Raw genomic sequence first — 15,775 nt, 5'->3', positions numbered from 1 at the left:
CTTAACAGAGCACATACCCTCCCCAGTGTCTATCACCCAGTCACCCCATCCCTCCCACCCCACCCCCCACTCCAACAACACTCAGTTTGTTTCCTGCGATTAAGAATTCCTCATATCATGAACAGACATTTTTCCAATGAAGAAGTCAGTGGGAACTTTAACACCTTTCCTGCCACCCCTCAGTAGTTACTGAGCAGAGCCAGCTTTATCACGGATATGTGACCTATGTAGTTGCACTGGGTGCCACACTCTTAGACAAGTCCCATGCTGACTTCTTTGCTCTGGTTTTGCCATCTTGAAATTCTTAATCATTTTTGAACAAGGGATCCTATATTTTCTTTTGCACTAGACCCCACAAATAATGTACCCAGTCCTGGAGTTTATGTTTCTAAGAACAGCATTCTATTATTTTCAGAGAGGGCGTTCCAATGTGTTGGAAAATCAGGCAACCCTACAGGGCAATGTTTTCCAAGGAAGAAGACATACACTCCAGGGTTTGGGCAAAACCATCCATTGCAGTGCAGAAAGAAATACTAAAACTTCTATTTATATATTTTTTTCTCATCATTGTTCAGCTCTATTTTTGAATACTGTCCCTGCTATCCTTTTTTCCTTCTATTTCATAGTGATAGAATCAATTTTTAGCTAGGCTTATAGCCACAGATATTACAAAATTACATTTCCCAGCACCCCTTGCAGCCTGGTGCCTTGAAGCTGAGTGTGGCTATGTATTAACTTTAGTCAAAAGGAGGGTCGTGAATGTAATGTTGTAACCCAGCTCCATCCTTAAAGGCAAGGGTCTTTTCCCCCATTCTGCACTTGGAACATGAATAATTCAGCAGACCCTGCAGATGAGTGAAACACTGTCAGGATGTCAGAGCTCCAAGGGAGACAGAAACAGGGTCCCTGGGCACCCTCATGGAGCAGAGCTGCTATCCCAGCCCTGCACTGCCTCTCTCCTAACTATTCCATGAAAGAGAAGTCCATTTCTATCTGTATAAGCCACCATTCTTAGTGTCTATTACATACAGCCAAACCAATATCCTAACAAATATATTAATACCTTAAAAGAGGAATATAACTTATTAATAACAAATAACAGTAATGGAGCATATAACTAAAACAACCTAAAGATTTCACTTCTAGAGAATTGAACCTTAGACATTCCACTGAATTTTAGATCAAAGTCAAAAGTTTATCTTATATAAACAAATAGGCATACAAAAAAAAAAAAACAACTAAAAAGCACCATATCACACAGTCATTCAGTTTTGACAATGGCTGTGAGAGAACAGTTAGAAGAATGGGACACAGAAGTGAGAGGAAAGAACAGGTGCCTGCATGATCTAGCTGCCTTTCTTGTCCAGTGTTCCTCATCAAAACCACGAGACACATAAAATGACTTGTGCGACTTTCTCAATTCTCCCAGGAGTGGTATATAACTAGTACCATTTTAGTGGCATAGCAAAAAAATTACTTCATACATGATGGCTGCCTCTGAGCACCAGGACTTTATCCTTTCATGGTAGTCTGGTTGAGTGTCTTGATTAACTTAACATTTTGATTAACTGAATGTTTTCATTTTCTTAATCTCAAATTTAAGTTTTCTAATCTGTAAAATGGGGATCATACTAGTTCGTACCTTATAGTTGGGAGGATTAAATGAAATAATGCATGGGCAGTGCTTAGCATAGGATCTGGCATGTGTTAAGTGTTCCACAAGAGTTAAGCTCTCATCATCATCATCACCACCACCACCATCATCATCATCACCACCATCATCATCATCACCACCATCATCATCACCACCACCATCATCACCACCATCATCATCACCACCACCATCATCACCACCATCATCATCACCACCACCATCATCACCACCATCATCATCACCACCATCATCATCACCACCACTACCATCATCATCACCATCATCATCACCACCACCATCATCATCACCATCATCACCATCATCATCATCACCACCATCATCATCACCACCACCATCATCACCATCATCACCACCACCATCATCATCACCACCAACACCATCATCATCACCACCATCATCATCATCACCACCAACACCATCATCACCACCACCACCATCATCATCATCACCATCATCATCACCACCACCATCATCATCATCACCACCATCATCATCACCACCACCATCATCATCACTATGCCTGGATATCTGATTGTAAAAAGAATATAAAATAGTAGATTAGGCTTCTCCTAATCATAATTCATCTTTTTCTGCACTGAGGAGTACTTTCAGAATTTTGCCAGACCTTAGGGAAGCCTGGTATTAAGCTGAAGCATATGAAGTGGCCTGTATTCAATTGTATTTGACCTATTCAAATGGCAACTGCTCAACTGCTCTTGAAGCAAACCAGGTTCTACAATTGACAGTTACCATATGCTGCCTGGACATTTTTATTTTACATGAAGAGTAGATGCAAAACAAATCCTCTCCACAAGGAAGCCCAGCCTGGCCCATCAAAGGAAGGAAGGAAGTCCAGAGGATAAGACAAGGTAGATGGTGCCAGGTGTGGGAAATAGCCTCTAAGGACCAACCTCCCTTTCTGTGCTTTGTGCTCCTGTCGGGCTGGACCACGGCGCCCCACTCTCCCAGCTCCCAGCCTCTGTATAGCTGAGGCTTCCAGGGCTGCTCCCTAGTTGCCTGCTCATGTTTCAACCACCACCTCGTGAGAAGTGTTCTCTCCACCTGCACACCCCCTCGGTCCAGCCAGGGTCATTGTGCCACCTCTTGAGCGGGATTCCACAAGAGCACATCCACTCTGAACTGCCACTCCTGTTGGTCACTGTCTGTCTCTCCCTGAATGAGAGCCCCTTGATGCCCGAGCCTTATCCCATGCCTGGCACCCAAGGGGTACTCATGAAATATCTGTTGAACTGAAAAGAAGCTAGTCCCCCACTCTGCTTTTAGGCTGGGCTCTCTCTAAGAGATACACTCGTTGATGAGGGTATAGGCTATTTTCAGGGACTCCAAAGCAAGGTCACTTCACTTTCTCAGAAACTGCTTCCAATAGTAAGTGACCCCTTCACTCAACAGTGTTCACTCTTCAGCTCTCTGCTAAACACTTTCTGCTCTGTTCTTGGGTTATGCCGTGAGTTTTAAATGCCACCACCCCAGCTGAACCTCCAGCTTCCACAACAAACACTCCTCTTGTCCCTTAATAGCCCCCGAAACAACTATGAATTAAAACTTAGAGAGATTTGACCTCAGCCTTCGCATTTCTAGGAATTTATCCTAAGGTGGGATTGCAAAAGTTTGCAAACGGGCAAAGTTGAATGTAAAAGGATGTTTATTATGGAATTATTAGTCAAAAATGGGAAATAACTCAAAAATCCATTAACTGGGAACTAACTAAACAAATAAATTGTATGCATACAATGGGATCCCATGTGCTCATCAACAACGACAGTGCAAGTATGCACTTATTGAATTGAGAAAATACCACCAGACAAGACCTAAACATAAACTTTAGTAGGTCAGGGAGAAAATGCAAGAAAAAAATTCAACACACGGATTCTAGAATGCTGTGATGAAACAAACCTCAGGGACCACAGCACTTTTTAATGCTAAATACTTCTTTTCAATCACCCACCTGATAAGAGCGCTTTCAGTGTATGCTGGTAATGTTCATAGCGAAGTAGGATGCAGAACAGCAAGTATAATATGATGCAGTTTATGTAAAAAAAAAAATGCACAGAAAGATTCCCAAAGGAATTTTTCATCAAAAAGATAGTCAGGTGGGATTTGGCATTAATTTTACTTTTGTTTATATCCTTTCCTATATTGATTTACATTTTTATAAAGGCTGTATATTATTTTTCATTCAGCCCAAACTGTAAAGCTCTTTTTGTTTTGGATAAAACTAGCATGTGGAACAAAGAGGCTCTCAACAAATACCAGTAAATGGAAACTGATGCACAGTCCTTTTTGAACTCTGCAGGATTTATACAAATGCCATGAATAAAGGAAGAGCCAACAGGCCTTACTAAATGTTATATTGCACAAAAATGCCCTAGCCTGTTCTCTGAGTACACACCAAGGAATTGATGCTGCTATTGATGTAACAATACACATTAGTGAAGTCCTGTACAGTTTCTAACGGCTTTCACTTTCAATGTCTTGTTTGACCTTCAAAACTAGACGTGTGACTAGTCTCCCAAACAGAACTCCCCAAATGTCTGTCTGGTCCCCATTAGGCAACACTTCCTGGTTAGGGTTGGCACCATTGTTTGTTGGATAGATAAGTGAGTGGATGGATGGATGGGTGGATGGATATAAGAATATATTCTTTTCCCTCTTTTACAGACAAGAAAACAGAGAAGCAGACGTGAAGTGACGTGCCTAATGGGATATAGTGGGTGAACGATGAAGTCAGTGGTTGGACCCTGTATGGTTTCCTGATCAGCTTTCTTTTATCCAAAATGCACCCTAAACCCTGTTTTCTTCAGGAGGAAATACTTCAAAATCACTGATATATACTTGATCATCAGGAGTTATAGTCAAAATATCGATGGCTTGGGAATTGACCTTTCAAATACCACCCATCATGGCACTGGTGTAGGATCCTGGAGACCTCCCACTATGCCAGGCAGTAACCCATTAATCACTGGATGTGAGTGGATCCCAGGTGTCAGAAGGGCACTCGGTGGGCTCAGGATAAGAGCTCCTCAACTATAGGTATGAAACTATTTCATTATTTTAACAATGAATGCAGTCATACAAGTGCATAATGGTTGGCTATAAGCCTTGCTATAGACCCTCCGCAACACTAGATGGGTTGCTACCCATGTGAGAAATTCTGCTCTCTGTCCGCTCCTAGCAGAGCCCCCACTCCAGGCACTGTTCGTACTGCCACTTAAAACCTTCATCCTAATGAATCCAATCTGCATGAATTAACAGAATCAAATGCTACTCTTTTCTTCTGAAAATTATCCTGAGCCTAACTGTGGTAGGATATCAGGGCAGACACCTGGAGGAAAAAAAAGATAATTGCAACGAGGGAAAAAAATGTGCTAAAATCTCAAAAAAAAAAAAATGCATGAGACACAATAACACAACACAAAAGACCAGTTCTAGTCATGAACCCAGAATTCTCTGAATACACACATGTTGTTTAAGTGCATTTTTGCTCTCGGCACTAGGTAAGATTCTGAAAGGCAAGAAGACTGTCCCTGGCTTCAATCTGTTCATAGTTAAGGCAGGAGAAGCATCTGTAAGGAGCTGTTATATAAAGTGTAAAGTTCAGAGAGGACAAGAATTCTGTGGAATTCAGAGGAAGCAGAGTTTATATCCACCAGAGGAAATCCAGGAAGACTTCCTGAGGAAGGTGGCCTTGACCCTGATCCTCTTCAGAATACCAGTGGCACTTGTACTTGGGGAGGAAGGGAAATGTGCCACCAGAGATCAACACAGGCCAGTCTTGAAGCAAACATTATTGTCCAAGACATTTGCTTGCAAAATATGCAAAATGGACATTGTAGACACTTTACTGACTATGTCATTTCCAAATGCGTCATGCTTTCTCACGTCCCGGCCTTTTCTTGAGCTGTTCCTTTTATCTGGAAGATTCTCCCTCACCTTCACTTCTACTTCCACATTCAAGCATGTTCTTTCCTATTCATCCTTCATTTCTCAGCTTAGACATACTTTTTCTAAGAAGCCTTCCTTGATCTCCCCAAATGTGGATGAAATATCTCTCCCTACCTGGGCTCTCCCAGTACCCTGAGCAGACCCCTATCCCAATACCTATAACACCCAAATCATAATCACCTATGTTGTTATTGATCAATACTTACCTGTAAGCACACTGAGAAAATAATCTGTTCAGATGCATTTTTGTGAGCCCAGTGCCTAGTAAAGCACTATCCTCAGAAATAGTTATCAAATGATTGAATTTTTAAAAATGATTCAGCAGCAATCCTGTACCAGAACCCCAAACCCATCCCCAGTCTGAGCTGATGACATACCCATGTAATTCTACCAAATCACTTTGCAGATGAAAAATACAAATGTGCCCAGACCCCATTTATCCAGCCCCAAACAAAATGAAAAGCCAAGGTCTGCTCTGAACCACACGACTAACCTCCAAGGCCACCATGGTCACAAGGGTACAATTTGAGCCCCAGAGGAGCTCCTTCAGCAAGTCTATGAATGAGGCCAATGGACGTCATTCTTGCAAAACAACTGGAAAGACCTTGTCTGTACTTTACAAACCAAGAGAAGAGCGTCTGAAGCAGAAGGAGATGGCCAGAGAGAAAAATGAAACCAGACTTCAGCTGGCTTAATAGGTTAGTGCAATTAAGTAAGGAAAGGCCCTGGTTTCAGAAAATGAAAGCATTTAATATTAACCCCTTATAGTCCAGCTCAAGGAATTAAGGAAATTGTCTTAATGTTAACAATGGTTATTTCCAGTTGTATTATGAGGGATTCTTTAAATCCCCATAGCTTCTGTATTTTCTAAATTTTCTACAATGAATAATATATTTTCTCATCAGAAGGGGAAAGTATTTCTTTTAAACACACCATCCCTCCTGGCCCATGACCTTCGCCTACTAAACCTTAAGTCTTAGTTAACAACCCTTGAGGATTTTTGAAGGGAGACCCTTGTCCCCAGCTCTCAGCCCTTTGGCTCTAGCCACACCCAGAGAAGCCTTCCTATTAGGAGAAGGAAATATGTTACTTGGCTTTGGATGGTTTCTCCATTCTTCCTCTTCTTAGTGGCTTGTCTGGGCTGGGACCCAGCAAAATCCTGGTGTCTGGCTGTATCTAGATCCTGGATATAAGCTTCTGAGTTTCAGAGTAATCTGATGTGAGACTATTTGGGGGTGTGGCTGAATCAACACTCATTGGTGTGCACCACTGTTCTGAGCATCATGTTACCTATTACAATCAAAGGTGCAAAGGCAAACTGTCCCAAGAAGAGAGATCAATCTGTCAGGGTTCCTAGCCACGCCCCCTCCCACTCCCTTCAGTGACAGGACTAAGGGCTAAATGCCTTCAAGCTTCAAACTCCTGTTCTTCTGAGAATTATATGGTAAGACTATCTCATCTCAAGGAAAACACATTAATAAAATCATTTAGTTTGTTTGGCTGTCTAATAGAACTTTCTGTGATGATGAAATGTTCCATGATCTACACTGATCAATATTTAGCCACTAACCCATGTAACTACTACTGAACATTTGAAATGTAGTTAGTGCAACTGAATGGATTTTTTTTAACCCCATGTGACTAATGGCTACTGTTTTGGACACTTTAGTTTAGAATCCCAAAATGTCAGACCTAGAAAGAACCCAAGAAATCAACTGGACCTGTAATTCTCAACCTTTACAATTATAAGACCCATTCTTAATATCAAAGACATATTCAGACCTTTCTCATATTAACAGAACATTTAGTATCTGTTGATTAAGAACATCATAATGACCAAAATTAGCAAAACTTCACTAACATTTTAAGTTACATTTTAATTAAGAAAATCATGAAAATCAAAATTAGTGATTCAAAAACAGTTTTAATTGCATTTTAATTAAGAAAAGCATAGTGACCAAAATTAGTAAAAATTCAACAACACTTTAAATTACATTTCATTACTTACAACAGCATCCTCATATACATATGTAATGGATGTGTATGAGGTATGATTTTGTCCAGCCCTGAGATTTGTCCAACATACTGTTCTTAGTTTCTCTCCAATAACTCACAGCCCCTCACTGCCATTTCCAAGAATGCACAGCTCGATGTGAAAACCAATGGCTAAGTTCAACCCCCTGGTCTGAGAGAGAGAGAAAACGGAGCCCAGGAAAGGAGAAGACCTGTCCAAATCACATAGCTAAGAAAGAGTAGAGTCAGCCTGAGAGCCCAGACTATGCTCTTTTCACTCTGCCACAAAGCTCAGAGAAAAGAAACAGAGCTGGAAACTCATAAGGAACACACAGCTGGCTAAATTGAAAATACCTCTCTGCTCTTCTTTCTCTTGAGAACTTGGAAGACTAGAAGGAGCAGACTTTTGCAATATCAAAAATAAATTTACTGATGAATAATTACATAAATATGCCTATGAAGGAGCTGTGAGGGAAACAGAATTAGCCCTTTTTATTTCAGTGAAATTCAATAACTTTGAGATTTTTCTGAATCTTTTATAGCTTCCCCAGTCTTTGTTAGCATCTGTGGGCATCCTTCCAGAGACAAGCAATAAAACAAAGATCACCTCTTAAAAATAAACCATGTTTGAGAGCCCCTTTCAGTGACAGCAAGCATGGTGCAGAAGAAAGAGCCAAGGAGTTCTCTTCAGTTACAGTGGCTACCAAGTTCACTGGGAGGAAGAGAGGGTCTCAAACCCAGAACTCTGACTCCCATTCTCTATTTTAATTACACCATGCTGTCTCCAATTTCACACACTGCCCTGTTTTTCAGGATCACTGGGGCTGGCAGGAAAGTTTATTGAAGTCAGTTCTAAGGATTTAGTGTAATTAGCTCTCAACTTTACAGCCTTCTCCCTTTGGAGTCCCATAGCATTTTATTTATTTATTTATTTTAAACTTGACCACAGTGACTGAGACCCTGGACTGAATCAAGACTCTAATACTTATTAACTACAGAGAGCTTTGTAATTTGTGGCACGTCTCTTACTCTCAGTTTTCTTATCTGTAAAATGGGGATAAAAATTCATTGCATAGTCATGCTGAGAAATTAAAGATGATTCTCAGAGCACCTGAGTGGCTCAGTCAGTTAAGCGTCCAACTCTTGATTTTGACTCAGGTCATGATCTCAGGGTTCTGAGATAGAGCGCTGTGTCGGGCTCGTGCTGGGTGTGGAACTTGCTTAAGATTCTCTCTCTCCCTCTCTCTGCCCCTCCCCACCCCACCCCCACTCATGCATGCTCTCTCTCTCTCTAATTAATTAATTAAAGATGATGCTCATACATTTCTTAGCAGAGTGCCTGGCCGAAAAAAGTCAATGCTCTCTCTGAGACAGAGTATTAGAATTAATCATGCTTGTGTCCCATGTTAGACTATAAACTTTGAGAAGGTAAAGACTTTGCCTTTATTTCCCAGCCACCCCCAACCCCCATAGGTGCAAAGCTCTAAGGTGCAGTGCAGGTGTGCATGCGGAGGTGCGTGTGTTTGTTACAAATATCAGCTTTGGCATCAAACTTCCCTGGGAAGGAAGGCTCTAACCTGGCTCCGGGACTTACTGGGTTGTTTTTCTTTTATTTAATTTCATTTTATTATGTTATGTTAGTCACCATACAATAAACCATTAGTTTTTGATGTAGTGATCCACGATTCATTGTTTTTTTTAACATTGACAAGTTTCTTGATATCTCTGGGTCTCAATTTTCTCATCTGTTAAATGGGCTTAATCCATTAACTTGTAGCTTAATCGTGAGAATTAAAGGACCCTGGGAGGTAATGAACACTCATAAAGGCTGGATCTGTTCAGGATATTCATGTGTCATCCCTGCTCCCACCTAAGGAAGGCACCATGTAACACTTATGCTAGAGGTAGCTAATAAACAAGGACCTAGGGAGTGATTTTCAGTGAACTCCCTTATTTGCTCACTCCATGACAAAGAGCTTCCCCACTGCCAATAGAAGCCAGAGGCAAGCCACCATAAACCCAGGGTGTTTTGCAATAACAGACATCACGGCACACATACCAGCTGTTCCCCCAGGAAGGGGACATTTGACCTGCAATTCTCTGGAATAAAACCAATAGTCTGTTTGCCAGGGTGCACAGTTATTCAAAATAACTGCACACCAGAGAGGCAGCCTAGTGCAGACATCAGGCTACTGATCTGAGAGTCCGAAGACCTGAGTCTGAGAATCTGATCTCACCAGTAACTAGCTGTGTGCCCCTTGGACGGGCCATTTCGCTGCTCTGGGCCTCTTTCTCTTTGTCTCAAAAGAAGGGCCTACACTAGGCATTCTCCACGGATCACTGCAGCCCCTCTGTTTTGCTGTTCTAAAATGAGCTAATTAGCAAGATGAACACAGAATGCAGAGCCAGAAAGACCAGGTTCAAACCCCTAGCTGGTTGACTCTGATCAAGCTTCTTAATCTCTCTGACCTTGGTTTTCTCATGGGTAGAATGGGGATAATAACCTGGCTGTTGGAGGGTTGGAGATAGTGAATATCAAGTACTGGGCCATTGGAAATATTCAGGAAGTGCTGGCTGCTGTGATTATTATTAGCATCATTATCATGGTCATCATCATTATTAATACTACCTTTCTTTTAAAAGGTGAAGGCCCATGGGGTGCCTGGGTGGCTCAGTCATCGTTAAGCGTCTGCCTTCGGCTCAGGTCATGATCTCGGGGTCCTGGGATGGAACCCCGCATCGGGCTCCCTGCTCAGCGGGAAGCCTGCTCCTCCCTCTCCCACTCGCCCTGCTTGTGTTCCCTCTCTCGCTGTGTCTCTCTCTGTCAAATAAACAAATAAAATCTTTTAAAAAAAATAAAAAATAAAATAAAATAAAAGGCGAAGGCCCGAAAACATCTTACTGCATAACCATCGTGTGGAGTCCGATAGGAATATCAACTCTTCACTAGTAATTTGTCTGAAATTAGTCCATTTCCTTCTCCAGTGTATAACTGCTATTGCTTTTCAATGTTGTCACCTTAACCCTTTTCATTTTCAGCCCTTTAACTTCAGTTCCTTAATAATAACAAACCATATAGCTTAGTTCATGAGGAATTTCACATGCATTTTCTCATGGATTCCTGCACCACCACCATCATTTCCACCATAACCATGACATCTCCATTCATCAACACCTGGGGACCTGCAGGGCTGAGCAACTTACCTGAGATCTCAATGCCCACCCAACCAGGAAGTCACTGGGCTTAGACTTCCAGGTAAGGCTCCTAACTCTAAAGTCCATGATTATTCCACTCCATCAACTTTATGAATTAATTCAACTTTTTCCCCAGTCATTGCTTGGACTAGTGGTAGAACATCTTCCTTTTTTAAAGCAGCAGTCCTTCTGTAGGAATTGAAGCACAGCATTTCTTAAGTGTTTGACACTTAAGTGTTTGGCACTTAAGTGTTTGACACTAATTCCTGAATTTACCCAGTCACATACCATCTAATTTAACCACTTTTGTTTTTTCCCACTAGAAGACATAAAGCAAAATTTAGATGACCTTTTTTCTTAAATTCAAACACCTCAGAAAATGTTATTCTTATTTTTGGTGAATAGGAACAGTGTTTTGGGAGAGTCTTTTGGTTGCAAGAAAGAACTAACTCAAGTGGAGGGTGAAGATTATTTTAGGAATCCCCACTGAATGGAATTCTATTGAACAAAATAATAAAAATTGGCATGGCCTCAGGGAGGCTGGGACTAAAAGGTGGTTCTTGACCTAAGGAAACCCCAGCAGTGCTGCATGCAAAAGGCACTGGATCTTCTCTCCAGTGATCTTCCGTCTTACCATCTTACCATCTTCCATCTACTATCTTACTGTGGAGTGGTCTGCCCTATTACTCATCTATCCCATTGTTCTAACACCATAGACTGGGTGCCTTACTCTTTAGTTCCCCCACTGAAATTCCCTGCAGAAATTATATTCCTGGCTCAACTAATTACCATTATTCCCATTTGGAAGAGGTTTTTTGACACAAGGGCACATCTTAGACCATTAATCAACAAATGAATCTACCGCCCTTGGGTCAGGCATGGCTTGAGGTGTCAAACATGGCTGCCTTGGGTTGGGCCCTCAGCTTGGGTAGTGGTTGGATCCATTTTACTTAGAAGGGGCTGTAAGGCACAGCAGGTGCCATGATTACCACTGCTAATATCAACAGAGTAAAATTTCCCTCTCCAGATGCCCTGGTTTCATATAAATCTTAAAACAAATGGTCACTTTCAGAGAATAACTTTTCATGCCTCCATATGTTTACAAAGCCCTAACTGATGAGGAATCCCAGAGCTGACTATAATAACGCCAATAAAAATCACTTCTGTGGATACAGTCCTTTATAGTGGTGGCTGTTCTTTCATGTGCTCTGCTTCTCTTGATTGCTACAGCATCCCGAGTTGACAGGACAGTTATTATTGTCACTGTCTGCTGGAAGAAAAGCTAAAGTTTAAGAGAAATGATAGACCTTAGGCCGTAAAACCAGCTCGTGGTTTATCTGGAACTTAGACCTCAGTTTCCTAAATCAACCTCTGAAGAAATAGAAAACAACCTTTCTTTTTAGCTAGTCATGATTAGGTTTTGATGGTTACTGTGTCTCACTGGTCCCCTTTGGTCTACATTCAGAAGCTCATCCATTCTCATGCTGGATTCCTGCAGCATTCTTTTAACCCACCTCCCTGCCCTCATCAACAACCTTTTCAATTCATTCCTCCACAGGCAGCCAGAGAAGTCTTTCTAAATGAGAGTGTTCAACAAATCACCTCCAGGATGACAGGCTCCTTGCTGCCCACAGAATAAGATCTGAATTCCCTCAAAGTGAATTCAGTGTCTTGGGAGGTCCAGCTCTTCTACCTCTTGGTCTTACTGCCCCTGCTCATCACCACTCAGGTTCACACACATCCAGCAGTGCTAGTTCCCAAGCATGGCTTGCAAATTTCCCCCTCTGCATCTTTATGTAAATCACTGTCCACACACTGGATTTAGATGCATTTGGATTACATGATGTTGTAGTGGTTGTTGTTTTATCTAATCCATTGGCAACATCAAGAAAATCCCCAGCTTCTCTTGGAAAAGTAATAGATCAAGGTAACAGGCAACTGAACCTGAGAAGTGGTTAATCACTTCAAATGGGGCACACCCTCTCCAATTGGCCACAATCCCTATTGTCTTACACCCAACTGGCTTCACTCATGATTGTGATGTGCTTCACCCCTTAGATATTTCAGTTTGCAACCTTTACTGTATGTGCTCACCACCAGAAACGTTCTTCCCCATACACTTCTATCAAAATATTAGTAATCTCTCAAGTAATTCTTCCATGAAGTTTATATTGATGCTCTGAGTGGGAATTAATCTCTTCCTCCTTAAAGGTGTTAATTGATACCTCCAGCACCTAAAGAACTTCACTAGATTATAACAGATTTGGGGGCAAGAACTAATTCTTATTTATCATGTACCCTCACGCTGCCTTATACTGTATCTTACTCTTTATAAATGTTCAAAAAATATCTGTTGACTTGAACTTAGTTTAATTTAGTTCAATTGGCATTTAAACTTTCCAGTAGTAGAAGTCAAGTCTTCTGTGATCATATTTTCCCATTCCTCATCTAGATTTGAGCTTTTATTAGTGCCAATAACACCTGCTTCTCACCACAGGTCTTATCTACTGAGGAAACAAACTATTTTTCAAAGTTCTATTGATTTAAAAGTTTAAGCTCTTAAATAAATCATCTTCTAAGGAAAAGCAAGAGTGGGAAATATGCTTTTGCCTTGAGCCAGTACTACTCCCCACTGCAGAGTATTTTGCAAGGTCTTCACAAGAGAAGAGAGAAATACCCAATCTCTACCCTCAGGTGAGCACGGCAATCACCCTGTATCATGTTCTACTCGCAAACTTCAGGGGTGCCTGGCTGGCTCAGTCAGTGGAGCATGTGGCTCTTGATCTCAGGGTCATGAGTTTGAGCCCCACGTTGGGTGTAGAGATTCCTTAAAAATAAAATCTTAAAAAACCAAACAAAACAGAAACCACAAACTTCAGTTTCCTCAAATAGTACATACATTTCTTACACACATTTGCCCACGAGAACCTACTGTCCTCTTATTTCATCCAAGTTACATTCTTAGGAGCTAATTCCTCTTATTTTTGGATGTTGACTTTTTAAATAACTTTACCCTTTCATTCAACCAAGCATCTAACAATTTATCAGGCACTGTGCTTGGTTCTGGACAAAACAGACATACCCTGTTCTGACAAAAACAGGTATGTTTTGTTCTCCGCTCCTGGGAGGCTCACAGCTTCGTGGGGGAAACAAACAAATCATTTAGGGACATTTTATCAAGAGCTACACATGAACAGAGCAAGAGCAGATCCTTGCCACCACATTTGTTGTGTATGATGTGTTTGTGTGGTGCAGTCTTTGTGTGCATACTGCTGTTCTGACATTCAGCTCATATAGTGAACATTTATAACTGATTTCTCTGCCTGCAGTCTTGTTAGAGGAGGCAGTTACTTAGGTTCTAACAGGAGACCAGGAGGTCAGCAACGAGGAACTCATGACCAGCTATCAGGAAGGTCAGAAGCCTGTCCTGGCAGCACACGATAAGAAGCCAGGTCGAACCAGACAGGCCCAAGATGGCCAGGAAACCCCTGGCCCAATTAGTAAGAAAAAGTGGGAAAACTGCTTCCCTCCTTAAGTAATCAATATTCCACCCCCTAGTTAACAACTATCAATAAAATATAGAAATCCAACCCCCAGGGAGTGCAGCTCTCACCCTCCTGCTCGCCCCCCTCTCATATCTCCAGAGTGCCCTTTCCGCTTTAATAAACATTCCCGCTTGTGTCACTCATCCTCTGTGCTGTGTGTCTGTCCTTGAATTCATCCTCATGCCAAGACCAAGAACCTTCTGGCCTGGCTGGGTCTAGGCCCCATGGCCCAAGGTCTCCTCAGTTCACCCGACAACAACCTGAACTTCTTTCCTAAGCTTTGATTATCAAGAAGAAATAGGGGCTGCCGCTTCCCAGACAGAGTAGGAAGAGCATGCTTAAGACTCGGGAACTCCTTTGACTGCCTCTCATATAATCATGCCCTGTGAGAAAGTCACTAGATGACCACTCCAGCCCCACACAGGCAGAATGATGGAAAGTTCATGCACAATACAGACTTGGGCCACCCCATCAGATCATGAGCCACAACCAGTTGAGTTGCTGACTGCCAAGGGGACACAGCATGGGCCCTAAAGGAGGGAAGAGATACCAGCAGCTATGACCTTGTGGTCTCTTGATGAAGTGAGGCCCATAGCCCTTCCCTGCACCTCTACATCCTTCCTTCCTGCATTACGTACTATGTGTGTGAGTATGTGTATACAGTAACAGCCCCCTCCCCCTTATGTTGCCTGCCTATTATACACAGAGTGTACTGTTGATAGCAAACTTTATAATCTAATCCAGGGGCCAGCAAACTTCAGACGGCAGGCCAAATCCAGCCCACTGCAGATTTTCATGAATAAAGTTTTCTTGGCACACAGCCACACCCACTCATTTACATATCTGCAAAGGCTGCTGTCATGCTACGGTGGCAGAGAATAACCTAGACAAACACTGTGGATTGCTACAATTCTGACAGCAATTCCTCTGTGTCTGTTTTTTTCTGCACCACCAAGCAAGTTTCCGACACCAGCTAGATGTCCCACAATTCAACTCTGACACTATCTCCTGGAAAGAGCACCCGATCCCACCGGTTAAGGGCTTAGTCCTATGAGACTGAACCCTGCCCCCGATCAGATGCCAGTTGCAGGTCCAGGTTGTTCCCTGAGCTTCTGACAGACTGGATGTAAATCAGAGGTTCCCATGACCTCCTCCTTGGGTTCAATTAATTTACTAGAGCCGCTCACAGAACTCAGAAAAACAGTTTACTTACTGCTTACCAGGATATAGTTAAAGGATATGATAAAGGATACAGCTGGATATCCAAATGGAAGAGATGCACAGGGCAAGGTATGGGGAAAGGGCACAGAACTTCATGCCTTCTGCAGGCATGCCACTCTCCCTGAATCTCCACTTGTTCACCAACCTGTAGGCTCTTCAAACC

The 15,775-nt window shown here is 42.1% G+C and overlaps 1 protein-coding gene across 1 annotated transcript in view; it reads right to left on the bottom strand.

Moving 5' to 3' along the window:
* FER1L6 (fer-1 like family member 6) overlaps positions 1-6,866 on the bottom strand; it is a 144,035-nt gene extending 137,169 nt beyond the window's left edge. The window contains exon 1 of the mRNA XM_081816510.1: positions 6,729-6,866. Coding sequence (XP_081672636.1) covers positions 6,729-6,751 — 23 coding nt within the window. The 5' untranslated portion in view covers positions 6,752-6,866. The remainder of the gene's footprint in view (positions 1-6,728) is intronic.
* Between the last annotated feature and the right edge of the window lie 8,909 nt (positions 6,867-15,775).

The sequence above is a fragment of the Leptonychotes weddellii genome, chromosome 4, assembly GCF_054177405.1.
Source record: "Leptonychotes weddellii isolate Sample4059 chromosome 4, ASM5417740v2, whole genome shotgun sequence".
NCBI classification, from domain to species: Eukaryota; Metazoa; Chordata; class Mammalia; order Carnivora; family Phocidae; genus Leptonychotes; species Leptonychotes weddellii.
This window is presented reverse-complemented; position numbering and strand designations above follow the sequence as displayed.